The sequence below is a fragment of the Trachypithecus francoisi genome, unplaced genomic scaffold (assembly GCF_009764315.1).
Source record: "Trachypithecus francoisi isolate TF-2019V2 unplaced genomic scaffold, Tfra_2.0 Lachesis_group5, whole genome shotgun sequence".
Taxonomy (NCBI): Eukaryota; Metazoa; Chordata; class Mammalia; order Primates; family Cercopithecidae; genus Trachypithecus; species Trachypithecus francoisi.
The window spans coordinates 97,688,908-97,716,058 of NW_022681470.1; the positions used below are offsets into that span (position 1 = coordinate 97,688,908).

At 48.8% G+C, this 27,151-nt stretch overlaps 4 protein-coding genes across 11 annotated transcripts; 2 read left to right on the forward strand and 2 right to left on the reverse strand.

The window, feature by feature from the left end:
• The first annotated feature begins 78 nt into the window (after positions 1–78).
• Positions 79–5,556, forward strand: TMOD4 (tropomodulin 4). Of its 2 annotated transcripts, none has more exons than XM_033199618.1 (10): positions 79–459; positions 1,469–1,633; positions 1,839–1,995; positions 2,319–2,435; positions 3,238–3,327; positions 3,781–3,911; positions 4,004–4,111; positions 4,480–4,623; positions 4,880–5,024; positions 5,439–5,556. In XM_033199618.1, the coding sequence occupies exons 2-10, from the start codon at positions 1,511–1,513 to the stop codon at positions 5,459–5,461; spliced, it is 1,038 nt and encodes a 345-aa protein (XP_033055509.1). In that variant the 5' UTR covers positions 79–459; positions 1,469–1,510; the 3' UTR covers positions 5,462–5,556. The 2 variants fall into 2 exon arrangements, with proteins under 2 accessions (XP_033055509.1, XP_033055510.1); XM_033199619.1 differs by having other exon boundaries at positions 79–431; positions 5,439–5,555.
• A 1,167-nt stretch (positions 5,557–6,723) lies between these two features.
• LOC117076289 (sodium channel modifier 1) lies at positions 6,724–10,367 on the reverse strand. 2 transcript variants are annotated; one of them, XM_033199620.1, is made up of 7 exons: positions 10,185–10,367; positions 9,847–9,917; positions 9,362–9,450; positions 9,164–9,261; positions 8,968–9,056; positions 7,791–7,985; positions 6,724–6,876 (listed from the first exon to the last, which is right to left on the reverse strand). In XM_033199620.1, the coding sequence occupies exons 1-7, from the start codon at positions 10,233–10,235 to the stop codon at positions 6,777–6,779; spliced, it is 693 nt and encodes a 230-aa protein (XP_033055511.1). In that variant the 5' UTR covers positions 10,236–10,367; the 3' UTR covers positions 6,724–6,776. The 2 variants fall into 2 exon arrangements, with proteins under 2 accessions (XP_033055511.1, XP_033055512.1); XM_033199621.1 differs by having other exon boundaries at positions 10,136–10,310.
• A 39-nt stretch (positions 10,368–10,406) lies between these two features.
• Positions 10,407–17,663, forward strand: LYSMD1 (LysM domain containing 1). Of its 3 annotated transcripts, none has more exons than XM_033199623.1 (4): positions 10,407–10,700; positions 11,055–11,307; positions 15,332–15,696; positions 16,391–17,662. In XM_033199623.1, exons 2-4 carry the CDS (start codon positions 11,128–11,130, stop codon positions 16,527–16,529), a joined length of 684 nt encoding a protein of 227 aa, XP_033055514.1. In that variant the 5' UTR covers positions 10,407–10,700; positions 11,055–11,127; the 3' UTR covers positions 16,530–17,662. The 3 variants fall into 3 exon arrangements, with proteins under 3 accessions (XP_033055514.1, XP_033055515.1, XP_033055513.1); XM_033199624.1 differs by having other exon boundaries at positions 10,407–10,641; XM_033199622.1 differs by having other exon boundaries at positions 10,407–11,307; positions 16,391–17,663.
• On the reverse strand, positions 17,660–20,834 carry TNFAIP8L2 (TNF alpha induced protein 8 like 2). 4 transcript variants are annotated; one of them, XM_033199625.1, is made up of 2 exons: positions 20,722–20,834; positions 17,660–18,745 (listed from the first exon to the last, which is right to left on the reverse strand). In XM_033199625.1, the coding sequence occupies exon 2, from the start codon at positions 18,711–18,713 to the stop codon at positions 18,159–18,161; it is 555 nt and encodes a 184-aa protein (XP_033055516.1). In that variant the 5' UTR covers positions 18,714–18,745; positions 20,722–20,834; the 3' UTR covers positions 17,660–18,158. The 4 variants fall into 4 exon arrangements, with proteins under 4 accessions (XP_033055516.1, XP_033055517.1, XP_033055518.1 ...); XM_033199626.1 differs by having other exon boundaries at positions 17,660–18,768; positions 20,722–20,804; XM_033199627.1 differs by lacking the exon at positions 20,722–20,834 and adding an exon at positions 19,893–20,648.
• Positions 20,835–27,151: the final 6,317 nt, after the last annotated feature.

Below are 27,151 nucleotides of genomic sequence, written 5' to 3' on the forward strand. Positions count from 1 at the left end.
ATTTATTATGAGCTGTCCTTTCTAAATTGTATTCATTCCTCCAGCTAAATTATAAACATCTGAAAATTGCACACCAAAACACATCCTTATATTGACCTTCATATCACTTTACACTCACTGTTTTGAATACAACAGGCACCAAATGAGAAGGAACTGGCTGATTCTAGTCGAACTCCGATGTCTCGGACTGGGGCTTGTATGAGGTGAAGTGGAGGAGATGCTATGGCTCTTAATGACCACTAGAGGCTCTCAGGGCTGGGCAGGGTATGGGGGCTGTGTATATGTGATCTCCCACTACCCCCCACCTGGCCAGAGCTAAAATAATAAAATGCTGAGCTCACTGTTCCCCCACCCTCTCCCCCGGCACTGGGCTCCTCCTGCTGCTGGGACGGTGCTCTAGTAGAACAGACAGACCTACTGACACAGGGGAGGTGAGGAGGGAGGTGGCCACCAGGACTGGTAGGTGGGGGAGACAGGGGGCTTATGGATGAGAGCCCGGTGGGAGGTGGGGGGAGAAGAGTGGCTCCTATGTGGAATGATGTGGAGTGTGTCCCTGTCTCTTACTCTGTATATTTTTGCCATTGTGCCGTCCTACCCCTTAACTGTGTATAGTTTACATTGTCGATGTGAGTGTCTCACATACTTTCTGGATCTTCCATATTCAGCATGGTGTGTATGTATAGCTCCTTGTGTGTATCTTATATTGTACAAAATTGTGTGAGTTTAATATTCCCACTGTTTTTAAAGAAACTTTACTCCATTTACACCTATTGGTCTAGTGTCACCTTCCTGTCCAAAGCAAGGGACAGATTATGGGGACTCAGTCCTTTCTCCAGAGGCCTTACTACCCTTCCCCCAACCTGGAAGTCCCCCAACAGCTCCGAGCCCTTGTTTTCCCTTAAGATTTAAAATTTTAGCAAACACAGAAAATGAAATCTTGATGCCCCACAATAAAAGGGAAATGAGGATGGGGTAAGAGACTGTCTCTTCCCTTTACACCCCATTTTCCTTGCTTTTTTAAATCCAGTTTAGGAAAAAGCCTGATTATGAGGAGGAGAGAAATTTCCCTGAAACTCTCTATTCCCCCACCCCTCGCCCCCTTTCAACAAGAACTGGCATGGGACCAGCTGTGTTGGCAGGGCTTCCAGCAGCTGTGTTAGGGCAAAGGCACTGACGAGTGAGGTTATCGGGGAGGGTGCTGCCAGGATTTCTCTGTCATACCATGGGAAGACAAACTCAGCTTAGATGTCTGGGATCCTCATCCAGGGTGGCTGGAAGCTGGGGAAGCAGAAAGGAGACTCTAGTTCTAACTCTAAACAACCTAATCTTCCCCAACTTCCCATCTTCAACTAGATTTCTAATCTCCAAGAAATTCAATTCAATGTTCTGCCCCCTGGCTGGTCTCTGTGTCCCTGCTGTGCCCCTGTCCATCTTACCATTGTCCATCCTTTTGTTCCATGTTCCCCAGGCTCTGTGAGTGCCACACAGTGGGGAGGGGGTGGGGGCCACCATGTCATCATATCAGAAGGAACTGGAGAAATACAGAGACATAGATGAAGATGAGATCCTAAGGACCTTGAGCCCCGAGGAGCTAGAGCAGCTGGACTGCGAGCTACAGGAGATGGACCCTGAGGTAGGGGCTCCAGCACAGGGAACCAGGGGCAGTCCCAGGCATTTGGGAATGGTGTTGGGCTCTGGGTGGCTGAGAACAGGGTTTGCTACAGGACCTAGGGGCCTAAGAAGGCCAGGGGAAAGGTGTCTGGAGATGTTTTAGGGAGCCCTAGCAGTACCTAGGTCAGAGGGGAGGTCTGACTTGCTCCCCAAAACTCATCCCTAAGAACATGCTCCTGCCAGCTGGACTGAGACAACGTGACCAGACAAAGAAGAGCCCAACGGGGCCACTGGACCGAGAGGCCCTTTTGCAGTACTTGGAGCAGCAGGCACTAGAAGTCAAAGAGCGTGATGACTTGGTGCCCTTCACAGGCGAGAAGAAGGGTATGGGGACCCTGACATCCATGCCTCCTCGTAGAACCCAAGTGGCTATGCTGTCTCTCACTTGTCCCCCACTCCAGCTTTCCTCTCACCTTCCAGCTCCTAGTTGCCTAGGGACTCAGATGCCCTGACACTTAAATGCCAGCTTGCACTCTTTAGTTCTTGAGAGATCAGGGGACTAGGAGTCCTGAGCTTGTAGAGCATTCAGGCTTTCCAGTGTCCCCTCGTGACCCAGCATTCTACCTCCCGGAGAAGGAAAGAAACCTGGAGGCCAGGATCTTGGGAGAAATTACCTCTACCTGAACCATCCTTCATCTCCCCATCAGGGAAACCCTATATTCAGCCCAAGAGGGAAATTCCAGCAGAGGAGCAGATCACCCTGGAGCCCGAGCTGGAGGAGGCACTGGCACATGCCACAGATGCTGAAATGTGTGACATCGCAGGTGGGTAGCTGTGGGAAGTTGAAGGTGAGAGGATCAGGGGCAGGTGGATCCTAGTCATGACATGGGATTAGTGAGGAAGGCCCTCAACCAGAATGTGGATGTCTAAGAAAGCCTCAAGCAGTAGTTTCAAGCTTTTCTTCTTTGTTTATATATTTATTCATTTTTAAATTTAATAACACCTCAAGAGCAATTTTACAGGGATTGTAGAAGCAAATAAAAGTGGAACCATTGGGTTGGGCACGGTGGCTCACACCTGTAACCTCAGCACTTGGGAGGACGAGGTGGGCAGATTGCCTGAGCTCGGGAGTTCAAGACCAACCTGGGCAACACAGTGAAACCCCGTCTCTATTAAAATACAAAAAATTAGCCAGGCGTGGCGACGTGCGCCTGTAATTGCTTGAACCCGGGAGGTGGAGGTGGCAGTGAACCGAGATCACACCACTGCACTCCAGCCTGGGGGACAGAGCGAGACTGTCTCAAAAAACAAAACGAAACGAAACAAAACGGAACAAAACAAAAAAAGTGGAACCATTCTGGCTGAAAGAGGAGAGTCGCTACAGACTCCCTTACCCTCTAGTGGCTCATAAGGGACCTTCCCTTAGCCCTTTCTCAATGTTTTAGAAACTACTGCCTTAAGAAGTTTATGGAAAGGACCCCTGGGGCTGAGAGAGGGTAGGGAACTTCTTTGACAAAGTGTAAGTGGTCAGGCTTTAAAAATGCAGCAGATTCAGAAAGAGGTAGGAGGGAGGCTTGGAACAGGTTCCTTCTCATTCCCTGTGACCCCTCTGCTTACCCTCTCCAGCAATTCTGGACATGTACACACTGATGAGCAACAAGCAATACTATGATGCCCTCTGCAGCGGAGAAATCTGCAATACCGAAGGCATTAGTAGTGAGTGTGTTTGGGGAGCATGGTCTCCAGTGCTCTGGGCAGGCAGTCCTAGTGTCTGGGAGAAGGTAGAAAAGGGTGAAACTGATGATTCCAGGAGAGAACATGCTGCATGAGTGATAAGAAAACCTGTGGAGTGCCAGGCGTGGTGGCTTATGCCTGTAATCCCAGCATTTCGTGAGGCTGAGGAGGGTGGATCACTTGAGGTCACGAGTTCGAGACCAGCCTGGCCAACATGGTGTCTCTACTAAAAATACTAAAATTAGCCGGGTGCACACCTGTAATCCCAGCTATTATACTTGGGAAGCTGAGGCACAAGAACTGCTTGAACCCTCAAGGCTGCTGTGAACTGAGATTGTGCCACTGCATTCCAGCCTAGATGGATAGAGCGAAAAAACCAGTGGGGAGGAGATTGTGGGGAACATGTTGGGTTCCCTTCCTGCCCTCACTCACCAGGTGTGGTACAGCCTGACAAGTATAAGCCAGTGCCGGATGAACCCCCAAATCCCACAAACATAGAGGAGATACTAAAGAGGGTCCGAAGCAATGACAAAGAGCTGGAGGAGGTGAACCTGAATAATATACAGGTATTTGACTTGAATCCTCCAAACCGTAACTCTGGATAACCACTGACATCCAAGAGTCCCTTAGCCCACCATCTCCTATTCTCCTCTGGTAGGACATCCCAATACCCATGCTAAGTGAGCTGTGTGAGGCAATGAAGGCAAATACCTATGTGCGGAGCTTCAGTCTGGTAGCCACGAGGAGTGGTGACCCCATCGCCAATGTAAGGCTAGTCAACATCCCCAGCCCTCTTCCACATCTTACATGCACCCCTTGCATGGCTGTCATAAAGGGTTTTGCTAGGGAGTGCTATTCTCATCATGCCTTCTTAGGGCAGCCCTCATGGAGACTCCTACCTTCAGTGCCATGGTTCATAACTCTCAACCCTCTCTAACACCCCCAGTCCTACTGCACATTCATCTCCCTGCTCTCCCCTGCTATCCGCCCTGCTTTCTGTATCCCTCTAGCTCCATTTATAGCTCCTCAAGGACTCTTCTCAAAGAGCTGTGTTTCCCTCTTGCTCCTGTTCTTTCTTTCCTCAGTCATCTGTGAAACTGTTCCCTAATCCTAACCCAAGTCCCTACTACCCAGGCAGTGGCTGATATGTTGCGTGAGAATCGTAGCCTCCAGAGCCTAAACATCGAATCCAACTTCATTAGCAGCACAGGACTCATGGCTGTGCTGAAGGCAGTTCGGGAAAATGCCACACTCACTGAGCTCCGTGTAGACAATCAGGTCAGCCTTCCCTTCCCCTGATGTTAGCATTCAGTCTCATTGAATCTCCTCCCTGAGCCAGCCACTGGGGCAGCTATCTTATTTAATCTTGTTTGAATTCTCCTCTTCATTATCTCTATGAGGGAAGCCAAGTCAGCATCTCTCTTCAACCACTGTGGAGAAACAAGCTTCTTTGACCTCCCAAAGGGATCTGTGGTCTGGGATGGTAAACAGCCCAGAGAGGGTGACTGTCAGCTTTTGCCTCTCCCTCCCCCAGCGCCAGTGGCCTGGTGATGCAGTGGAGATGGAGATGGCCACCGTGCTAGAGCAGTGTCCCTCTATTGTCCGCTTTGGCTACCACTTCACGCAGCAGGGGCCACGAGCTCGGGCAGCGCAGGCCATGACCCGAAACAATGAACTACGTGAGTAACTGCAGACATGATGTGTGGAGTGGGCAGGGAAGTGCAGAAATTGGTGGATCCTCCTGAAAGCAGACCTAATGACTAATAGCCCAGGGTGCTACCAAAGAGCTATTCACATGAGAAATTCAAATCCCAAAAGTGATCAGAAAGTAGACACAAAACTCCCCCTGCCCCAAATATGGACGAGTAGAGAGGTAGAAAGGATACTGGAGATAACAATACTTGTTTAGAGGTATTGTAATTTTATTTGTGGTGTGGTTTCTTGTTTTATTTTGTTAATGTGGGATGGGCCTGTAAGGTGGCCTAAAACACTACCAATTTATGAGTTTGGCTAAGGGACTGGAAAGGAGAAGAAGAGTGCCTTTGCAGAAAACAGGAGCTGGAACAAACACTTATAATATTCCTCCTTTACAGGTCGCCAACAAAAGAAGAGATAATACTGCATTTCCCTTTACCAACTAGAGCTGGGAGCACTAGACACTTAAATTCTCATCTGTCCTCCTTTCCTGTAAATAAAAGCCCTTATATCCATTTTGCCTGCCTCCTTCCTTGGACTTTGGGGTGAGAATCTTGGCGCTAACCCCCAAGGGTTACTGCCAGTTCACCAGGGGATTATTTATACTCTGGGGATCAGCAGGCAGAGAGGTTCAGGTTACTAGGAGGAGGTGGGGGAGCTCCCTCCCTTGGTGTTCCCCATAACCCTGCCAACACCTTTCAACTCTTCTACTTTCACAGGGAACTTAGCCGCAGCCCTGTTTCCAGATGTAGCCAGGTCCCTCCAGTGCCTACCCACAGTCCTCATGTGGTTTTAAGGGGGAAAGGACTTTGAGCGGTAGTGGAGAAGGAGGCAGACAACATGAAGGGCAAAGACCTCTTTTTGACAGTCTTATTAATAGGGCACCAGGCTGATGCAGCTGACGCTTGGCATGGCTTTGGTAGAAGGTGGGGGAGGGGTTAGAAGTATGGAGAGCTGTGGCTGGGCGCGGTGGCTCACGCCTGTAATCCCAGCACTTTGGGAGGCCGAGGCGGGCGTATCACAAGGTCAGGAGATCGAGACCATCCTGGCTAACACAGTGAAACCCCATCTGGGCCGGGCGCGGTGGCTCAAGCCTGTAATCCCAGCACTTTGGGAGGCCGAGACGGGCGGATCACGAGGTCAGGAGATCGAGACCATCCTGGCTAACATGGTGAAACCCCGTCTCTACTAAAAATACAAAAAAAAAAAACTAGCCGGGCGAGGTGGCGGGCGCCTGTAGTCCCAGCTACTCGGGAGGCTGAGGCAGGAGAATGGCGTGAACCGGGAGGCGGAGCTTGCAGTGAGCCGAGATTGCGCCACTGCACTCCAGTCTGGGCGACAGAGCGAGACTCCGCCTCAAAAAAAAAAAAAAAAAAAAAAAGAAACCCCATTTGTACTAAAAATACAAAAAATTAGCCGGGTGTGGTGGTGCGCGCCTGTAGTCCCAGCTACTCGGGGGGCTAAGGCAGGAGAATGGCGTGAACCTGGGAGGCAGAGCTTGCAGTGAGCCGAGATTGGGCCACTGCACTCCAGCCTGGTGACAGAGCAAGACTCCGCCTCAAAAAAAAAAAAAAAAAAAAAGAGGTATGGAGAGCTGTGTATGTTGCAGGAAAGGAGTAGTTGGATTGAGAATTAACAGATCTGAAATCCTGAGATCCAACAAGGAACCAGACTTAAGGAAAGTTAAGTTCTTAGCACCCATTGTAGTGTATTTGTGAATGAATGGGAAAAGGGTGTCAGTCCAAGGGGAGATCAGGTGGTTCCTCCTCATCAGAGTCAAACTCAACATTTTCATCTTTTACCCATCGACCTCGTCCATCTGGGATCCATCCTGAACTGGAAACATCAGAGAAAATAGCATCGATCAGGAAAGAGGCTTATTAAGAAGTTAGTGGTGAGCTCACACCTGTAATCCCAGCATTTTGGGAGGCCAAGGTGGGTGGATCACTTGAGGTCAGGAGTTCAAGACCAGCATGACCAACATGGTGAAACCCTGTCTCTACCAAAAAAAAAAAGTTAGTGGTGAGAAAAAATTGAGAGCCATGTAAGTTGGGTGGCTAAAACAAAATGAAAGCAAAGATAAAAAACAACAATAGGAGGCCGGGTATGGTGGCTCACGCCTGTAATCCCAGCATTTTGGGAGGCCAAGGCAGGTGGATCACCTGAGGTCGGGAGTTCAAGACCAGCCTGATCAACATGGAGAAATCCCGTCTCTACTAAAAATACAAAATTAGCTGGGCATGCCTATAATCCCAGCTACTCGGGAGGCTGAGGCAAGAGAATCGCTTGAACCCCGGAGGCGGAGGTTGCGGTGAGCCGAGATTGTGTCATTGCACTCCAGCCTGGGGAACACACAAAACTCTGCCTCAAAACAAAAACAAAAACGGGGCGGGCACGGTGGCTCTTGCCTGTAATCCCAGCACTTTGGGAGGCCGAGGTGGGTGGATCACAAGGTCAGGAGACTGAGACCATCCTCACCAACATAGTGAAACCCCGCCTCTACCAAAACACAAAAAATAAGCCGGGCATGGTGGCACATGCTTGTAATCCCAGCTACTCGAGAGGCTGAGGCAGGGGAATCGCTTGAACCTGGGAGGCAGAGGTTGCAGTGAGCTGAGATGAGATCACACCACTGCACTCCAGCCTGGTGACAGAGCGAGACTCTGTCTCAAAAAAAAAAAAAAAAAAGCTTTGAAACAAGAAGGGTCAGAGAGAAAGAAAATCTGAGGAAACTGATTAGGCACACTCACCTTCGAAGGGTGAGATAATGGTCCAAGGCTCGTCTTCTTGTGGGGCTCATGCGTGCAGGAGCTGAGACAGTTGCTGACTCCTCGGCCTGTGGACCAGCCCCAGGTTCAGGTTCCCTACTGATCTTTTCGCTTTGGAGTTCGACCTCTGAGGGTGGCACAGGGGAAAGGGAGACAGAGGGACCAGGGGCTTCTGGTCTAGGTAGAGAAGAATAGTTTGTAAAAGCAGTAAGGGAAAGGGCCAACTCTCCTATGACTCCCAACCTCTTAAAACAGTGTTTCTTAAACTATATTTTTCAAGATATTAGTACGTTTTTTTTAATTCTTAAGACTTTGTGGCCGGGCATGGTGGCTCAAGCCTATAATCCCAGCACTTTGGGAGGCCGAGATGGGTGGATCACGAGGTCAGGAGATCGAGACCATCCTGGCTAACATGGTGAAACCCTGTCTTTACTAAAAAAAAAAAAAATACAAAAAACTAGCCGGGCAAGGTGGCGGTCGCCTGTAGTCCCAGCTATTTGGGAGGCTGAGGCAGGAGAATGGCGTAAACCCGGGAGGCGGAGCTTGCAGTGAGCCGAGATCTGGCCACTGCACTCCAGCCTGGGCGACAGAGCGAGACTCCATCTCAAAAAAATAAAAATAAAAATAAAAATAAAAAGACTTTGTATAGCTTTTAAAACTGTTACTCTTCAAGTAGAATTACAAAGTGCCATTTCCCAAACTTTATTTAAAAATCACAAAATTCTTCTTTTCTTCTTCTTTTGAGATGGAGTCTCACTCTGTCACCTAGGCTGGAGTGAAGTGGTATGATCCTGGCTCACAGCAACCTCTGTCTCACGGATTGAAACAATTCTTCCACCTCAGCCTCTTGAGTGGCTGGGATTACAGGCACACACCACACATCCAGCTAATTTTTTATATTTTTGGTAGAGACGGGGTTTCAGCATGTTGGCCAGGCTGGTCTTGAACTCCTGACCTCAAGTGATCCACCCGCCTAAGCCTCCAAAAGTGCTGGGATTACCAGTGTGAGCCACCGTGCCCGGCCAAAATTCTCCTTTTCTTGAAACACTAAGTAACATCTCCAGAACGCTAGTATTCCTCAGAATACAGACTGGAAAACACTTTTAGAGCCCTCTGTCTCCTTCTGAGCCTTCCTACCTCTGGATTTCCCCTCCCATACCTGTACTTCCGGCGGCAGCAACTGTTATAGTGGGGAGCTCTGTGCAGAGCACTCTGGGTGATAAGTCGTGTCTGGGTTAGCAGAGGAGCCTGGTAAGAAGATGGGAGACAGAGTCAGAGCCTTCAGCCCTCTGCCCTTCCAGCCTGGTGTGTGCAGCAGGGTCTTGCCTAGAACACACTCTCCACTCTCTGATTACCTCAGCTTTGGTTTCTTCCCTCCTCAATTCATTCTGATGTCTTGAATTCTGCTTCCTTTCCTTTCCCGGCTGCTTCTTGCCATAGAAAAGCTGCAAGCCTGAAGAGAAAGGGAAACAGAATTAAAAGCATAGCACCAAGACTGGTGTGCAGAGATTTCGAGGTTTTATTCCCCATCCCCTAGCTTCCCCCGAACTTACTGGACAGATGTTTCTTGCCTGCACGGTGGGCAGTCAGCATGGCCAGGGTGTCCAGTACCGGTCGATGGGGGCAGATGGCACAAGCAAAGCTGAGCAGGGGTAGAGAAGAGGATAACTGGTCCAGGGGAAGAGGGTTGGGCCTGTCCCTGCCGTAAGCCCCACCCTGTCCTAGCAGTCTTTGCAAAACCCAACTCCCTGGTGACCCAATCTCCACTTCTTCCAGTCCTCGCTGGCCGCCAAAGAATCCTAGATACTCCTGCTGTCCTAATTAATAACAAAAGTTTTTTGAAGCCGGGCGTGGTGGCGTGCGCCTGTAATCCCAGCTAATGGCGACGCTGAGGAGGCAGGATCACTTGAGCCCTGGAGTTCAAGGACAGCCTGGGCAACACAGCGAGACCTCCGTCTCAAAGAAAAAAAAAAAAAAAAAAAGTCTGTTGAGCCTCTAACCGTAAAACCCTCAGGCTTGAGCCACTCGTCGCTCTTACCGTCCATCCCGAAGCATCAGCGCCTCATCCTCTGGGATGTAACTGGCTAGGAGGTCCCCGACTCTTCTTTTCTGCAGGGAGTAAGGGAAGAAATCCGGACGGGATCAGCGGGATAGGAGACAGGGATGGAAGTGAAATGACAGAAATGAGGAGTCAAACGGAATAAGGACCCTGGGGAGAACAGTGATCATAGACCGAAAAAGGAGTCACTACACAGCTCTAAGTCGCCTGGTTCTTTCCTTCACCCCCGAGTTGTTGCCAGAGCAATGAAACAAAGCTCCCTCCCAACCTTCAGAGAGCGACTGAAGAGGATGCAGATCCTCTCCGCTCACGCTTACTTTGAGCACATTGAGTTGACTCCAATCGTCTCCTTCTCTCTTGAAAGACATCACGACTGTGAGTCCCAGAAGTGATAAATTCTCTTGTTCCGGTTTCGCCACTCCTCCAGGCCACCGTAGCAAGAGCGGGACAGCGCCTTCTCTTTTTCTTTCTCTTCCTGTCGGCCTCCGTACTTCCGGGGAGGCACTTCCACGCATGCATTGCGCCATCCGGATATCCACTCTCTGGCGCGTGGAGGGAACTGCATTTCCTATGGTGCCGTGCGACTCCGCACACGCGAAGCCTTTTGGGAAATGAAGTCTTTTCTCAAAGACCTTGCCGCTCAGCTGGATCCAGGCCCTTGCATCTTGGTGGATCTGAGGCGTTTGGAGGGACAAGAACCTAGATGTGGAGCCGAAATTTGAGGGTGTGACCTATCTGATGCGGAGCGGACCTTTGAGGATCTCTGAGTGAAAGGTGTACTACAAAATCTCGCAATCCTCACGCTCTTCGTCTGCGGCGACAGTTCACCTGGGGTGGGCCTGATTTGTTCCTGGCTCTAGCAAACAAACCCCGGGACCGGGCGGAGCTGGGATGTGGGAGCGCCCTGAGGCCAGGCTACTTGGGGGCAAACTGAGGAAAGAGTGTTGAGGATTATTTCTAGAGTTCAAAGGTCAGAGATCAATGTAGCGAGGAGTTGTGGGGGAGTTCAAAGTCGGAGGGGTGCTTAGGGGCGAATCAGGGAGGGACTGAATACTCAAGGGACAGATTTGTGGATAAGGACTTGGAGGGAGGAGAAACCGGGAGGGGGCAGGTGGCGTAGTGCTGGGGAGGCGGGGACACAGAGGAAGAGAGAAGGGGAAAGGAATCCCCTGAATATCCATTCCCAGACTTCAGGCCTGTCACTCGCAGTCTCGGTCGGGCCTCCCCAAGTTGCAACCTAGCTGTCGGCAGGGTGAAGAGATGGCTTCCCCGTCTAGACAGCCCCCGCCAGGGGGGTCAGGACTGCTTCACGGGAGCCGGGCTCGTTCATATGGAAGCCTGGTGCAATCAGCCTGCTCCCCAGTGAGGGAAAGACGCCTGGAGCATCAGTTGGAGCCCGGAGACACCCTGGCTGGACTAGCACTCAAATATGGGGTGACGGTGAGTTTTCCAGGATTGGGGTGCAGACAACAGTCAGGAGGGATTTAGTCCTGAGAAGAATGTAGTGGCCCTTCTAGGTAACCTCCCCTGAAATGTTCCTAATGTGTTGAACTCTGTTCTGCCTTTATCTTTGTTTTCCCATCACAGTGTTGCACTGCCTAGTTGGGACAAGTCCTGCCCTACTATTCCAATGGAGAGGAACAGCTCCTATTTTATCATGCCAGACACTGTGCTAGGGGCTTCACATACGTTAGCTCATTTTGCCTTCACGTCCGTATCAAGTATACATTTATTGTTGCCTTTTGGCAGATGAAGAAACTGAGACTTGGATTGGTTAACCATTTTGACTAAGGTCAAATAATGAGTGTCAGATTTGGGATTCAAACAAGTCTGTCTGACTCTATTAACCACACAGAAAATTTTACGTTGAGAGTGATTAAACGTTTACAGCAAATAATGGAGAGCTTATTTTTAGTTCTCAGTTCCTAAAGTGCCTACCTCTCCTTGCTCTTGGTTCCTCCTCAATGCTCTGCCTTCTTTCTAGTAAGGCGCCTTCCCTAGCACAAAACAGGTACTCTACACCAAGTATTTCAGGTCATGCATGGGGGAAATCGGATAGATGTAAAAATGTGTAGCATTGAAGTTGATGAGGTTACTCCCCCTACCCCCACCCCTGTTTTCTTGTTCCATCTCACTCAAGCAAATGTTGAATTTAGCCAACATTTTTATGCTTGCTGTACTTAAAGCACTGTGATAACTTTTCTGGGAGATAGAAAAACTGTATGGTTGCTGTCCTCATGTAATTTATGGCCTAATGAGAAATGAACAGGTACACAAATAATGATTACAAGTGACAGAATGTGGTGAATTTGTAAAGGTATTAGCAAAGAATCAGGGCCAGGCATGGTGGCTCACCCCTGTAATCCTAGCATTGTGGGAGGCCGAGGCAAGTGGATCACCTAAGGTTATGAGTATGAGACCAGTCTGGCTAACATGGCAAAACACTGTCTCAACTAAAAACACAAAAATTATCCGGGCGTGGTGGTGCTTGCCTGAAATCCCAGCTACTCAGGAGGCTGAGGCAGAAGAATTGCTTGAACCTGGGATTGGTGGTGCTTGCCTGAAATCCCAGCTACTCAGGAGGCTGAGGCAGAAGAATTGCTTGAACCTGGGAGGTGAAGGTTGTGATGAGCTGAGATCGCACCACTGCACTCCAGCACTCCAGTCTGGGCAACAGAGCGAGACTCTGTCTCAAAAAAAAAAAAAAAAAGGATAGGAAATCAGAAAGATTAAATTTTAGTTGGAAAGGGGCTGGGGTGGGCCAGGCGTGGTGGCTCATGCCTGTGCTGTAATCCCGGCACTTAGGGAGGCTGAGGCGGGTGGATTGCTTGGGCTCAGGAGTATAGGACCAGCCTGGGCAATGTGGTGAAACCCCATCTCTACAACAAATACAAAAATTAGCTGGGCGTGATGGCATGTGCCTGTAATCCCAACTACTGGGGAGGCTGAGGCGGAGGATCACTTGAGCCTGGGAGGCGGAGGTTGCAGTGAACTGAGATTGTGCCACTACACTCCAGGCTGGGCAACAGAGTGAGACCTTGTCTCCAAAAAAAAAAAAAGAAGAAAAAAAATACTAGGCCGGGCGCGGTGGCTCAAGCCTATAATCCCAGCACTTTGGGAGGCCGAGACGGGCGGATCACAAGGTCAGGAGATCGAGACCATCCTGGCTAACACGGTGAAACCCCGTCTCTACTAAAAATAAATACAAAAAAACTAGCCGGGCGAGGTGGCGGGCGCCTGTAGTCCCAGCTACTCAGGAGGCTGAGGCAGGAGAATGGCGTGAACCCGGGAGGCGGAGCTTGCAGTGAGCTGAGATCCGGCCACGGCGCTCCAGCCTGGGCAACAGAGCGAGACTCCGTCTCAAAAAAAAAAAAAAAAAAAAAAAGAAAAAGAAAAAAATACTAATATACTATATCTGTAGTTTCTATATTTCATTATCTAATTATTATAATATTAGATAATTATAATTAATAATTTTTAAATAAAGCATTCATGAGCCCCTGCTATGTGTCAAGGTCTGTAGGATGCTAACGACTGCCTGGAGATACAGAGACGGCAAGTCACAATCCTTGCCTTTAAAGAACTCATAGGGTTTAGGCAAAGCAAATATTTAAAGAGGTGAATAATATTATAGTAGGGTTATATATTATTATAGCAATATTTACAGTATGCATCAGGAGCCCTGAAGAAAGTAACACAAAAGGAGTGGTAGTTGATGAATAGAAGTTTTCCAGGCAGAGAATGGGATAGTAGAGGGGCAGGAGCATTTCAGGCAGAAGTAACAGCATGAATAAAGTGTGAAAAAGATCATGGAATGTTCAAAGAAAAATAAAAGGTTCAGGATAGCAAAATGTAGAGGTGGCAAAGGGAGATTAATCTAGACATTTCCTTTGGGAGCTGGACTGAGAAAGCCCTTGAATGCTAATTTGGTTTTTATCTTTAGCCAATGAGGAGCCCATAGGAGGTTTGTAAGCAGGGTAGTGGGTTAATCAGATTTATTTTTTTAGAAAGATAGATGCCAAGAGGAGGATGAGTAGAAATAGAGCGAGGAAGGCCAGTTAAACTGATGCAATAACCCCAGATGAGAAATACTTCGGGTCTATTTTAAATCTTTGGCAGTAGGCCTGAAGATGAGACCAGACGTGAGAGAGATTTTTGAAGCAGTTTTGTTGACCACTTGGTATGGTGATGAAAGGCAAGTATTAGTTAAGGATGACATTGATGTTTCTACCTTGGAAGGCCAGGCAGATAGATGGTGATGCCAGTCACTAGGTCCAGTGATGAATAGATCGGTCAAAATAAGTATTTATTACTGACATTGTTTTTTTTTTTTTTTTTTTTTTTGAGGCGGAGTCTCACTCTGTCGCCCAGGCTGGAGTGCAGTGGCCGGATCTCAGCTCACTGCAAGCTCCGCCTCCCGGGTTTACGCCATTCTCCTGCCTCAGCCTCCCGAGTAGCTGGGACTACAGGCGCCCGCCATCTCGCCCGGCTAGTTTTTGTATTTTTAGTAGAGACGGGGTTTCACCGTGTTAGCCAGGATGGTCTCGATCTCCTGACCTCGTGATCCGCCCGTCTCGGCCTCCCAAAGTGCTGGGATTACAGGCTTGAGCCACCGCGCCCGGCCTACTGACATTGTTAATAGTATAGTGTGAAAACCTTCCCCAGAAGCAGTGAAAAGACCCAGGATTGCCGGGCGCGGTGGCTCAAGCCTGTAATCCCAGCACTTTGGGAGGCCGAGACGGGCGGATCACGAGGTCAGGAGATCGAGACCATCCTGGCTAACACGGTGAAACCTCGTCTCTACTAAAAAAAATACAAAAAAACTAGCCGGGCGAGGTGGCTGGCGCCTGTAGTCCCAGCTACTCCGGAGGCTGAGGCAGGAGAATGGCGTAAACCCGGGAGGCGGAGCTTGCAGTGAGCTGAGATCTGGCCACTGCACTCCAGCCCGGGGACAGAGCGAGACTCCGTCTCAAAAAAAAAAAAAAAAAAAAAGACCCAGGATTGTCGTTCTAGCTGTGTCATTAACTTGATAGATAATTTCAGGCAAGTAGCTTAACCTCTCTGAGCCTCAGTTCCTTCATTTTTATTTATTTATTCATTTATTTTTATTTTATTTATTTTTTTTAGAAATGGGGTCTCACTATATTGCTCAGGCTGGAGTCTAATTCCTGGGCTCAAGCTGTCCTTCCGCCTCAGCCTCCTGAGTAGCTGGAATTACAGGCATCAGACATTGTGCCCAGCTTGCACAATAAGTTTTTAAAATGTAAGGGGGCCCTAAGACCAAAAAGTGTGAAAACCACTCATCTATAAAGTAGAAATAATGTCAGCCCTTTGTACTTTAGCTTGGTTGTTATGGAATCAAAGAAGACTCTGTGCAGTCACTTTAAAAAGCTCGAGATGCAATATAAGATTGATCATTATTACTGTCCTTAATTTTGTTGACTCTTTTTTTTTTTTTTTTAAGATGGAACAGATTAAACGTGCAAACCGCCTTTATACTAATGACTCCATCTTCCTGAAGAAAACCCTCTACATCCCCATCCTGACAGAGCCCAGAGACCTGTTCAATGGTTTGGATTCTGAGGAAGAGAAAGATGGAGAGGAAGAAGTACACCCAAGTAACGATGAAGTTTGGCCACACTCAACTGAGAGGAAGAAACAAGAGACAGGAGCAGGACGTGCCAATGGTGAAGTCTTCCCCACACCTGGCCAGGAAACCCCCACACCCATCCATGACCTCTCTGCCTCTGATTTCCTTAAGAAGCTTGATTCACAGATCAGCCTGTCCAAGAAGGCTGCTGCCCAGAAGCTGAAAAAAGGGGAAAGTGGGTGAGTGTTGAATGGTTCCTTATAAGTTCCTCCCTAGACTCCTCCATTCTTCCTATCTTACCTAACCACAAACACAAGTAAGTAAGCGCAGTGCCAACAGAGGGAAGGTGATACCTTCCCCCATATGGCCCCAAAGCAATGAGCAGAGACGATGCCTGCTGACACAGGTAGAGGCAGTGGGAAACTGGGTTCTGTGTTCTTATTGGAGTCAGACAGTTGACTTTTTTTTTTTTTTGAGATGGGGTCTCGCTGTGTTGCCCAGGCTAAAGTGCAGTGGCGCAAGCTCCGCCTCCCAGGTTCACGCCATTCTCCTGCCTCAGCCTCCCGAGTAGCTGGGACTACAGGCGCCCGCCACCACGCCGGGCTGATTTTTTGTATTTTTAGTAGAGACAGGGTTTCATTGTGTTAGCTAGGATGGTCTCGATCTCCTGACCTCATGATCTGCCCGCCTCAGCCCCCAAAGTGCTGGGATTATAGGCGTGAGCCACCGCACCCAGCCGACAGTTAACTATTTTTACTGCTCTGGTCATCCATGAAGGAGCATTAGGGTTAGGATTTATCTAGAAGGTATTGAGACTGTCTTGAAGCAACCAGCTTATGTATTAGAAGACAGCTTTCCATGTACCTCTCACTTAGCCCATTGTGAGGTTCTTCCCTTGATCTGTCACTCTTTCCCCCCTTTCCTCACTTGCAGGGTACCTGGGGAGGATGGAGGTCTCCACCTGAGCTCCCCTCGGACGCAGCAACGAGCAGTCCTAGGTCCCGTGCCGCTGACCCGTACCTCTCGGACCCGGACACTACGGGACCAGGAGGATGAAATCTTCAAACTCTGATGTCCCCAGAACTGACTGAGAGAAGCAAGATGTTGAAGGAGAAACTTCAGGGGGAGAAGAGCCTGAGGTGAGGCTCAAGAACATGGCTTACTAGCCTGCCTCCCTCCACTCCAGCCATCTTCCCCAGCCTCCTTGTCTGCCAAAAATTCCTTGGCCTGGGGCAGTTTTATTGGCAAGATTAGGGAATGGGAACTGGACCTTTCCCAGTTCTTGGGCTGAATCTAGAGTTGAGTCCTTTAGACTCAAAAGGCTCTTTTTATATCCCTGTTGCCTTTCCTATCCTTTTTACCATTCCCTGGCCTTAGAACAGGGAAGCAGAGACTCCCCCTCAGCTTCTTCCTCATCTCCACCTATGTGACATAATTTATTTGGTGCTAATACTGAAGTAATATTTATTTGCTATATTTTATTCCTTCCCACTCTTAGCTAAAAAATGGAATTTCTATAGCCCTGGGGTGAAGAGAACCCGGGAACAGTGAGCCAGTGAGTGCTGGTTCTCCACCTTCCCCACCTTGTTGGCCAGACATGTGATTGAGGATGAGGCAGTCGGTGACCTAGCCTACCACAGAGAATGGATGACTGCTGGCCTTTTCTCCAATCTTAAAGGGACAGATTTGAACTGCGTATTTTTTTTTTTTTTTTGGTACCCCATTCCTGTTGAATGGGCTCAGTCTTGACTAACCAATTCCCTGTAACTTTTTCACAATTCTTGACCCTGAGAAAAAGCAGCACTGTAGGGACCTGAACCCTCCATTCTACCAGTTCACCCTTCTGACCTGTTCTGCTCAGCCTGTGGTGAGGGGAACAGATGGAAGGAGGCTTTCCTTGGGGTTTGAAGAGGAAGCCAGTTGTGAGAGTCTCTTTGTTACACCCCCTCCCCTCCAGACCCTCTCTCTCTATGCCTTCCTCCTCACTGCATATTTATTTGCGATTTGTAGCACTGATCTATGGTACAGTTTTGTTTGTTTCTCAAACAGAAGTAGGTAAGGGAACCTCAATAATAATGGAAATCTCCCTCAGTCTCCTGTTTGGAAATGATGAAAGGTGAGAGAAGTGGTGTTTATATACCTCCTTTCTTCTGTGATGACTATAAGGTATACGAAGCTGGACAGATTAAACATTGAGCCCTGTGCATATTCTAGTAGTTTTATTTCCCCTGTGAGAATCTCCCCTGCCCTAGCCCCTTCCTCCTGCACTCTGGAACAGAGCCTCTGGCATCTGTCCAAGCTCTGTTTCTAAGGGCCACCTTCCCCTCTTCTGTCTTTAGTGTCCCCAAAGGGGTTCTCTGGGCTGTGCCTTCTTTCCTTGGTTCACATGGGAGGGGGCTTCCCTGTTTCAGAAGTCCCTTATGGGAGAAATAGAGATCCAAGTTTCACTTCACCTTTTTCAGGCAGTTCTGTTTCCTGTCCTGGGGCTGGAGTGGGAGAGAGGCCTCACCCCTCAGCATTGCTCCTTCTCCACCAGCTGTTTGGGGATGGGCTGGTCTCAGAGTCAGAAGCACTCTTGGGAAGGAATGAAGCCTGAAGATTGAAAAGCGTTAGTGGCAGCTGAGCAGGGTTAGGAAGCTCATTATCTGTGTTTTCTCAGTCAGCCATTTTGTCAAAGTGGAATGTGCTAGACTCAGGGCTCTCAGAGCTTCCCTTCATCTAGTAGCTTCCTGAGCCCGTCACAGATCTTGCCAAGGTGCTGAGTGAAGTCAGGCCCATAGAGGGCTGTGAGCAGACCTGGGTCAGAGAAGTGATCAAACACGTGGCGGATGCGGCCATGTGACTTGGGCGTGAGGTGGTGTTCCACCAACTCCAGCAGCACATCCCGGCACTCGGTCAGCAGGCCAGCCAGAACAGCAGCCTCGAAGGTGAAGTCTACCTCGCCAAAGCTAAGTGCCGTCATGGCACCCTGCCGCAGCTTCTGGCGAAAGCGGGTAGCCAGGGCCAGCTCACTGGGGCCAAAAGAGCCATTGCGGTGCAGTACAGCCACCTTGACAGCCACTTTGATCAGGTCCTTGATCACGCGCTGGGCCTGGGGCCGGCTGTGCGTGTACTCCTTGGACACACGGTAGAGCTCATCTAGCACCTCACTGCTTGTCTCATCTATGAAGAGATGAGCCACAGACCGACCCGCCATCTTACTCAGTAGCTTCTTCTCTGCTTGCAGTGCCAGACTCTTTGAGCTGAAGGACTCCATGGGTCCTGGAGAGTGGGGTATGTGGTCAGTCACTAGAAGAAAGGCCACAGGTTTCCTTAGAAAGAGAGAAATGACTTTTCCCCTTTCTGTTGCTTCTTTAGTTTCCATGTCATCATCATCTTTTTTTGTCATCCTCCCTGCCCCCTGGGGCCCCTCAGTCCTCTATGCCTTTCTCCTGCTTTTTCCACTTAGTGCTGTAGCAAATCTTGACTCCAAAACAGCCCATGGGAGTGGCGATAGCTCCGGCTGGAGGAATGTGGGCACATGGGAGGCTAGCCTAGCACAAGTTATATCTCAAGGGGAAGTAGGCTGTTGCTGCTGCAGTGAAGACAGGGCTTACCTGACAGATAATTCTTTTTTTTGAGACGGAGTCTTGCTTTGTCACCCAGGCTGGAGTGCAGGGGTGCGATCTCTGTTCACTGCAACCTCTACCTCCCGGGTTCAAGCGATTCTCCTGCCTCAGCCTCCCAAGTAGTTGGGATTACAGGCACCCACCACCATGCCCGGCTAATTTTTGTATTTTTTAGTAGAGATAGGGTTTCACCGTGTTGGCCAGGCTGGTCTTGATCTCCTGACCTCGTGATCCACCCACCTCGACCTCCCCAAGTGCTGGGAATATAGGTGTGAGCCACCACGCCCAGCCTGACAGAATTCTTACAGCTGCCATTTTTGGACACTGACTCTGTGCCATATGTCTGTGTGGTATAGGTATAGCTTGTTTTAGGTATAGCTTGTTTTGTTGTGGTATTGGTATAGGTATAGCTTGTTTTACAGCTGAGCAAATGATACTTACATTAAATAATTTACCCAAGATCAAACACAACTCATTTTTTGGCCCCCAAAGCCAGTGGCAGCTATTTCACTGTACTTTCTTTAAAGTAAGAAGCATAAGCATCCCAGGAATCCTAATAGGAGTAATAACTAACGTTTACTGAGAACCTACTATGTGCCAAGTGCTTTATGTCAGTCATCTTAGTCTTCCCAATCCTGTATAAGGTTAAGGTAGGTATTCCCATTTTGCAGTGAGAAAACTGAAGCTAAGAGAAATTTAGCAATTTGGCCAGAGTCACTAGTAAATGGTAAAGATGGGCTTCAAACCAAATAATCCAGAGAAACCTCCTTCCCCGGAATGCTCTCAGTATGGTTAAAGCCAACTGAGGAAGCACAATAAATCAGCACCTCAAGAAGGGCAGGCAGTCCTGAAGGTCTGAGCCTTCTGCTACACTGAACTCACGACCTTCTTGGCGGCATATCAGCTCCATGTGTCCAGGGTTCTCTCCCCGTGGTCTTCGCCTGTGGTTCTTCTGATTGTTTTGCTTCTTACTTCCCCCTCCCCTGCTCTGCAGGATGTGGCTGTGACCGCAGTGAGGAGCAGCCTCGCCCTCTCCCCCAAACCAAAATGGGAGTCTGAAGAGGCAGGGGAGGTGGGGACTGAGGGGGTTTCTTCCCCAGCTGAATCCTTCCAGTGGAAACCTGAACCTTGCTTTGCTCCCAGCTTGCCTTGGGGCTTTCTGGACCACGTTCCCCAGCCGGAAGAGGAGATTGCTCCATGCGAGCCTTCCTTCCTCCTTGGCCTTCCTGTTACCCAGCTCTCCAGTGCCCCCATTGCCGCCTCACATTTGTTCCAGTGTCCTCTCCCTCTCTCCCTATTTCAGTCTCCCTTTTTCTCTTGTCTGGGTCCTCCCTATAATCCTCTCTGGCCTGGCCATACTCTCCCTCTGGCCCTTATCCGTCTATCTCGTTGTCTCCTAAGACTTCCTTGCATTTCACACACATCCATACAGATATGGATCCACCTGCATCCCTCAGCCCTGCCCCCACTGCATCCAAAACCAGGTCTTTCAGAGGCTGCCTTGCCACCAGAAAAACTAAGTGAAGCTCTACAAAGGACCCAAGAATTGTACAAGCAAGAGTTTCACAATATGAAAAGCTAAGACTGAAAGAGCTGGAGACTCCTCTGCCGCCATTCCCCCTAAAGTCTACCATTCTGTCACTGCCGGTCCCTCACCTGCTGTGCTGGGTGCCAGTCTTGCCTTGGATGTTCCGGGAAAGCTTACAGAATGGAGAAGCTTCACTTAGTATGAGAGCCCTTTGGCTTGGCCCCACCCCTTGAGCCCCGCCTACCTACTCTGCTCAACCTCCGGTTCATCACTACTGTCTCCAAGAAGGCCTCTGGCCCAAGAGCAACCTAGAAATAAGACAAAGGTCAAAAAGAGTGGAATTCTGTTGGAAACAGTCTTGATTCTTTGAAGGGGGAAAAGGGATTTGCATCCTCAACTCTCAAATTGCTTCTTTCTTTTCTTGCTGCCCAGTTCCTGGAGATCCTGTCCTTATATTTCTGCCTTATATTTCTGGGAAGGATGTAAAGTCCAAATTTCTGGGGTAGGAAACTAGTGGGAAAAGTTCTGCAGATTGAAAGGTGGTGCTGTAGGGCGAGTATTTAATATATTATTCCAGTGATTGCTAGGTAAGGGCGCAGACTGTCACAACTCTTAATACTGAAGGGAGGAGGGTGCTGGACCAGGGCTGCTGCACCACAGGTGACCAGCAGGTGCCAGCACAGCACTGAATCACTAGCCTAGAGGAACAAGCCTACTGAGTTGCTTTTTTTTTTTTTTTTTGAGATGGAGTTTTGCTCTTGTAGCCCAGGGTGGAGTGCAAAGGCGTGATCTCGGCTCACTGCGACCTCTGCTTCCCAAGTTCAAGTGATTCTCCTGCCTCAGCCTCCCAAGTAGCTGAGATTACAGGCATGTGCCACCATGCCCGGCTTGTTTTGTATTTTTAGTAGAGACAGGGTTTCACCATGTTGGCCAGGATGGTCTCAAACTCCTGACCTCAGGTGATCCACCTTGGCCTCCCAGAGTGCTGAGATTACAGGTGTGAGCCACTGCACGCCGCAGGGTGAGCTTTGTAGCTGCTAAAGGGATACAAAATGAGGAGCAGTCACAATTGAGTTTTGTTTGTTTGTTTGTTGTTTTGCTTTTGAGATAGGGTCTTGCTCTGTTGCCCAGGCTGGAGTGCAGTGGCATCATCACAGCTGACTGCAGCCTTGACCTCCTGAGCTCAAGAGATCTTCCTACTTCAGCCTCCCTAGTAGCTGGGACCAGAAGTGCACACCACCAGGCCTTCCTTTTTTTTTTGTAGAGAGGAGGGTCTCACTCTGTTGCCCGGGCTGAACTTCTAGGCTCAAGCAATCCTCCCACCTTGGCCTCCCAAAGTGTTGGGATTACAGGTGTGAGCCACTGTACCCATGCTGGAAGTCACAGTTGTTGAATGAGACAAAAACACTTGCCATCAAGAATCTTACAGGGAATCTGGACAGGGAGATAACATTAAGCGTAAATAACAGTAATACTAGTCAAACAATGCCATTAACTTAATGGGGATTTAAATAATTTTGAAAGCTTAATTATGATAGGGCTTGGAAAGATAGATTCAACTACTTTTTCTTTTTTTTTTTTTTTTTTTGAGGCGGAGTCTCGCTCTGTCGCCCGGACTGGAGTGCAGTGGCCGGATCGCAGCTCACTGCAAGCTCCGCCTCCCAGGTTTACGCCATTCTCCGGCCTCAGCCTCCCCAGTAGCTGGGACTACAGGCGCCTGCCACCTCGCCCGGCTAGTTTTTTTTGTATTTTTAGTAGAGACGGGGTTTCACCGTGTTAGCCAGGATGGTCTCGATCTCCTGACCTCGTGATCCGCCCGTCTCGGCCTCCCAAAGTGCTGGGATTACAGGCTTGAGCCACCGCGCCCGGCCAGATTCAACTACTTAATAGCCAGAGATGGGGAAGAAGTCCCAGATGATGGAGACGGCATAAGCACATACAGGAAAAAAAACATAATACAGGACATTCTCAGGAAGTGGTGATATATGTCTGGAATGTAGGTTGTTTGAGAGAGAAGTGAAGAAGGAAAAAGATCAGATCACAGCAAGCTTTCAAAAAGTTGCTCCAGGCCGGGCGTGGTAGCTCACGCCTGTAATCCCAACACTTTGGGAAGCCAAGGTGAGTGGATCACCTGAGGTCAGGAGTTTGAGATCAGCCTGGCCAACGTGGTGAAACCCTGTCTCAGCTGGGCGCGGTGGCTCATGCCTGTAATCCCAACACTTTGAGAAGCCAAGGTGGGTGGATCACCTGAGGTCAGGAGATCAAGACCATCCTGGCTAACATGGTGAAACCCTGTCTCTACTAAAAATACAAAAATTAGCTGAGCATGGTGGCATGCGCCTGTAGTCCCAGCTACTCGGGAAGCTGAGGCAGGAGATTCACTTGAACCAGGGAGACAGAGGTTGTAGTGAGCCGAGATAGCGCCACTGCACTCCAGCCTGGTGATAGAGTGACTCTGTCTCCAAAAAAAAAAAAAAAAAGAAAAGAAAAAAGAAATGAAAAGAAAAAGAATAAAGGGAATAAAAATATAAGAAGATACAAATACAATAATAACTTCTGGATTCAGAATTCTGCTACCTAGTCTTCACCTGTTTTCCTCTCCAGTTTCAAACTCCCCTTCCTTCCTTCCTTCCTTCCTTCCTTCCTTCCTTCCTCCCTCCCTCCCTCCCTCCCTCTCTCCCTCTCTGTCTCTCTTTCTTTCTTTTCTTTCTTTCTCAGAGTCTTGCTCTGTCCCTGTCACCCAGGCTGGAGTGCAGTGACGCGATTTCAGCTCACTGCAGCCTCTGCCTTTCAGATTCAAGTGATTCTCCTGCTTCAGCCTCCCTGGTAGCTGGGATTACACCGCCACCACACCTGGCTAATTTTTGAATTTTTAGTAGAGACAGGGTTTCGCCATGTTGGCCAGGCTGGTCTCGAAATCCTGGCCTCAAGCTATCTGCCCGTCTTGGCCTCCCAAAGTGCTGGGATTACAGGCACGAGCCATAGCACCCATCTGTAATTTGTGATTGTATTAACTGTCTACCCACTGAGCTCAGATTATGTTTTAGTGTCTGCATAGTGCTTGGCACATACTGTGCTCAATAAATATGTGCTGAAAGAATAAACTCAAAACATACCCAAAACCAGGATATGAGGGGAAAATGGTAGTAACATAGGAGTCACATGTTATAATGTTCATTTACTTCATTCTTGGGGAGGTCTTTTATTTTCTCTCTCTCTCTTTTTTTTTTTTTTTCCATTGAGACAGAGTCTCACTTCTTTGCCCGGGGTGGAGTGCAGTGGTGCGATCTTAGCTCACTGCAACGTCTGCCTCCCAGGTTCAACAGATTCTCTGCCTCAGGCTCCTGACTAGCTGGGATTTCAAGCACCCACTGCCATGCCTGGCTAATTTTTGTATTTTTAGTAGAGACGGGGTTTCTACCATCTTGGCCAGGCTGGTCTTGAACTCCTCACCTTGTGATCCACCCACTTCAGCCTCCCAAACTGCTGAGATTACAGGCGTGAGCCATCGCACCTGGCCAAAAACATTTTTTTTTCTTTTCTTTGAGATGGAGTCTCGCTCTGTCACCCAGGCTGGAGTGCAGTGGCGCGATCTCAGCTCACTGCAACTTCCACCTCCCAGATTCAAACAATTCTTCTGACTCAGCCTCCCGAGTAGCTGGGATTACAGGCATGTGCCACCACGCCTGGCTAATATTTTTGTATTTTTGGTAGAGACGGAGTTTCACCATATTGGCCAGGCTGGTCTCGAACTGTGATCCACCCACCTCGACCTTCCAAAGTGCTGGGATTACAGGCATGAGCCACTGCGCCCGGCCACAAATTTTTTTTAAAGACAGGGTCTTGCTATCTTGCCCAGGCTGGAGAACAGTGGCTCAGTCATTGCTCACTGCAGACTCAAACTTGTGGACTCAAACAGACCTCCTGCCTCAATCTCCCAAAGTGCTGAGATTACAGGAGTAAGTCACTGTGCACCCTGGCCAAACAATGGTATCTTAAATGTGCAAAACACTTTTGAATTTGCAAAACATTTCACCTACAGTATCTTATTGGATCCTAAGAAGTAGGCAGGAAGGTAGTATGTCCACTTACAGAAGACAGAGTCAGACTTAGAGATAAGTAGTTTATCCAAAGCCATACTCCAGAGATGAATCTAGCTAAGTCTCACTGACTTTCAATGGTGCTCTTTCCACTGTATAATCTACAGGAAATGAATAGTACTTTTTTGAGCAATTTCTACTTTGAAGCAAAATGAAGATATTTTGCACTTAATTGGATAAACTTCAGTTATTTGGAAAAGTATTCAGGATGGTACAGTCCTATGTTTGTTTTAGTTGAGGTTTTACCATGGTTAAGATCAGTACTCTCCTATCAGTTCAGAAAGAGTAAGTTTAGTGTGATTTAAAGCAGTCAAGTAAGTCAGCCTGACATAGCTGGAGATAGTTCACAGCTTTTACTCTTTTTTTGTTTTGGGTATTTATTTATTTATTTACTTATGAGACGGAGTCTCGCACTGTCGCCCAGGCTGAGGTGCAGTGGTGTGATCTCCGCTTACTGCAACCTCTGCCTCCCCGGTTCAAGTGATTCTCCTGCCTCAGCCTCCCGAGTAGCTGGGATTACAGGTGCGTGCCCGCACGCCCGGCTAATTTTTGTATTTTTAGTAGAGACTGGGTTTCACTATGTTGGCCAGGCTGGTCTTGAACTCCTGACCTCATGATTCGCCCGGCTTGGCCTCCCAAAGTGCTGGGATTACAGGCGTGAGCCACTGCGCCCATCCTATTTTTATTTATTTTTTTTTTGAGATGGGGTCTCACTCTGTCACCCAGGCTGGAGTGCAGTGGCACGATCTCGGCTCATTGCAACCTCTGCCTCCCAGGTTCAAGCGATTCTCCTGCCTCAGCCTTCTGAGTAGCTGGGATTACAGGTGCGTGCTACCACTCCCAGCTAATTTTTTGTATTTTTAATCCAGATGGGGTTTCTTTTTTTTTTTTTTTTTTTTGAGACGGAGTCTCGCTCTGTCACCCAGGCTGGAGTGCTGTAGCCGAATCTCAGCTCACTGCAAGCTCCGCCTCCCGGTTTCACGCCATTCTCCTGCCTCAGCCTCCCGGGTAGCTGGGACTACAGGCACCGCCACCTCCCCCGGCTAGTTTTTTTTTTTTTGTAGTTTTTAGTAGAGACGGGGGTTTCACCTTAGCCAGGATGGTCTCGATCTCCTGACCTCGTGATCCGCCCGTCTCGGCCTCCCAAAGTGCTGGGATTACAGGCTTGAGCCACCGCGCCCAGGCGTGAGATGGGCTTTCACCATGTTAGCCAGGACTGTCTTGATCTCCTGACCTCATCATCCGCCTGCCTTGGCCTCCCAAAGTGCTGGGATTACAGAAGTGAGCCACCGTACCCAGCTTGTTTTTTTTTGTTGTTGTTGTTGTTTTTCCTCTGAGCCACAGGATGTTTGTTTGTTTTTAATCTTTGATGCATTTATTTCTTCCTCTACTTACTGTATGCCAGGCATTATGATAAGTGCTGGAGATAGAAAGATAAAAGACAAGCTTCCTGGTTTTTTTTTTTTTTTTCTTTTTTAAAGATGGAGTTTTGCTCTTGTTGCCCAGGCTGGAGTGCAATGGTGCGATCTTGCCTCACCGCAACCTCCACCTCCCGGGTTCAAGCGATTCTCCTGTCTCAGCCTCCTGAGTAGCTGGGACTACAGGTGCCTGCCACCATGCCCCGCTTATTTTGTATTTTTAGTAGAGATGGGGTTTCTCCATGTTGGTCAGGCTGGTCTTGAACTCCCAACCTTAGGTGATCTGCCCACCTCGGCCTCCCAAAGTGCTGGGATTACATGTGTGAGCCCCTGCAACTGGCCACTTCCTGTCTTTAGAGTAAGTGGTAAACATGAAAAATCCTAATGAAGTATCCAATAAGCAATTGTATACATGAGAACTCAGGAGAAAGACCTGAGTTGAACACCTAGATTTTATGGTAAGCAGCATATAAACAGTTTATTGTGGCAGGGTGCGGTGGCTCATGCCTGTAATCCCAGCATTTTGGGAGGCCGAGGTGGGCGGATCATGAGGTCAGGAGATCGAGACCATCCTGGCTAACATGGTGAAACCCCATCTCTACTAAAAATGAAAAAAAAAAAAAAATTTAGCCGGGTGTGGTGGCAGGTGCCTGTAGTCCCAGCTACTCAGGAGGCTGAGGCAGGAGAATGCATGAACCCAGGAGGCGGAGCTTACAGTCTTGCAGTGAGCCAAGTGAGCCACTACACTCCAGCCTAGGTGACAGAGCAAGACTCCATCTCAAAACAAAAACAAAAACAAAACAGTTTATTGTAAGTGCTGGTTTTGTAACTGTTCTTATTGTTGGATTATCTTGACCAATGAGAATGTGTAGAGCAGAAAGAGGTGGCTAAGGACATGACCGTAGGGAACACTAGCATTTAAAGAGAGTTCAGAGAAGGCTAAGAAAGGTTATATTAGGCTGGATGTGGTGGCTCACACCTGTAATCCCAACACTTTGGAGGCTGAGATGGGCAGATCGCTTGAGGTCAGGAGTTTGAGA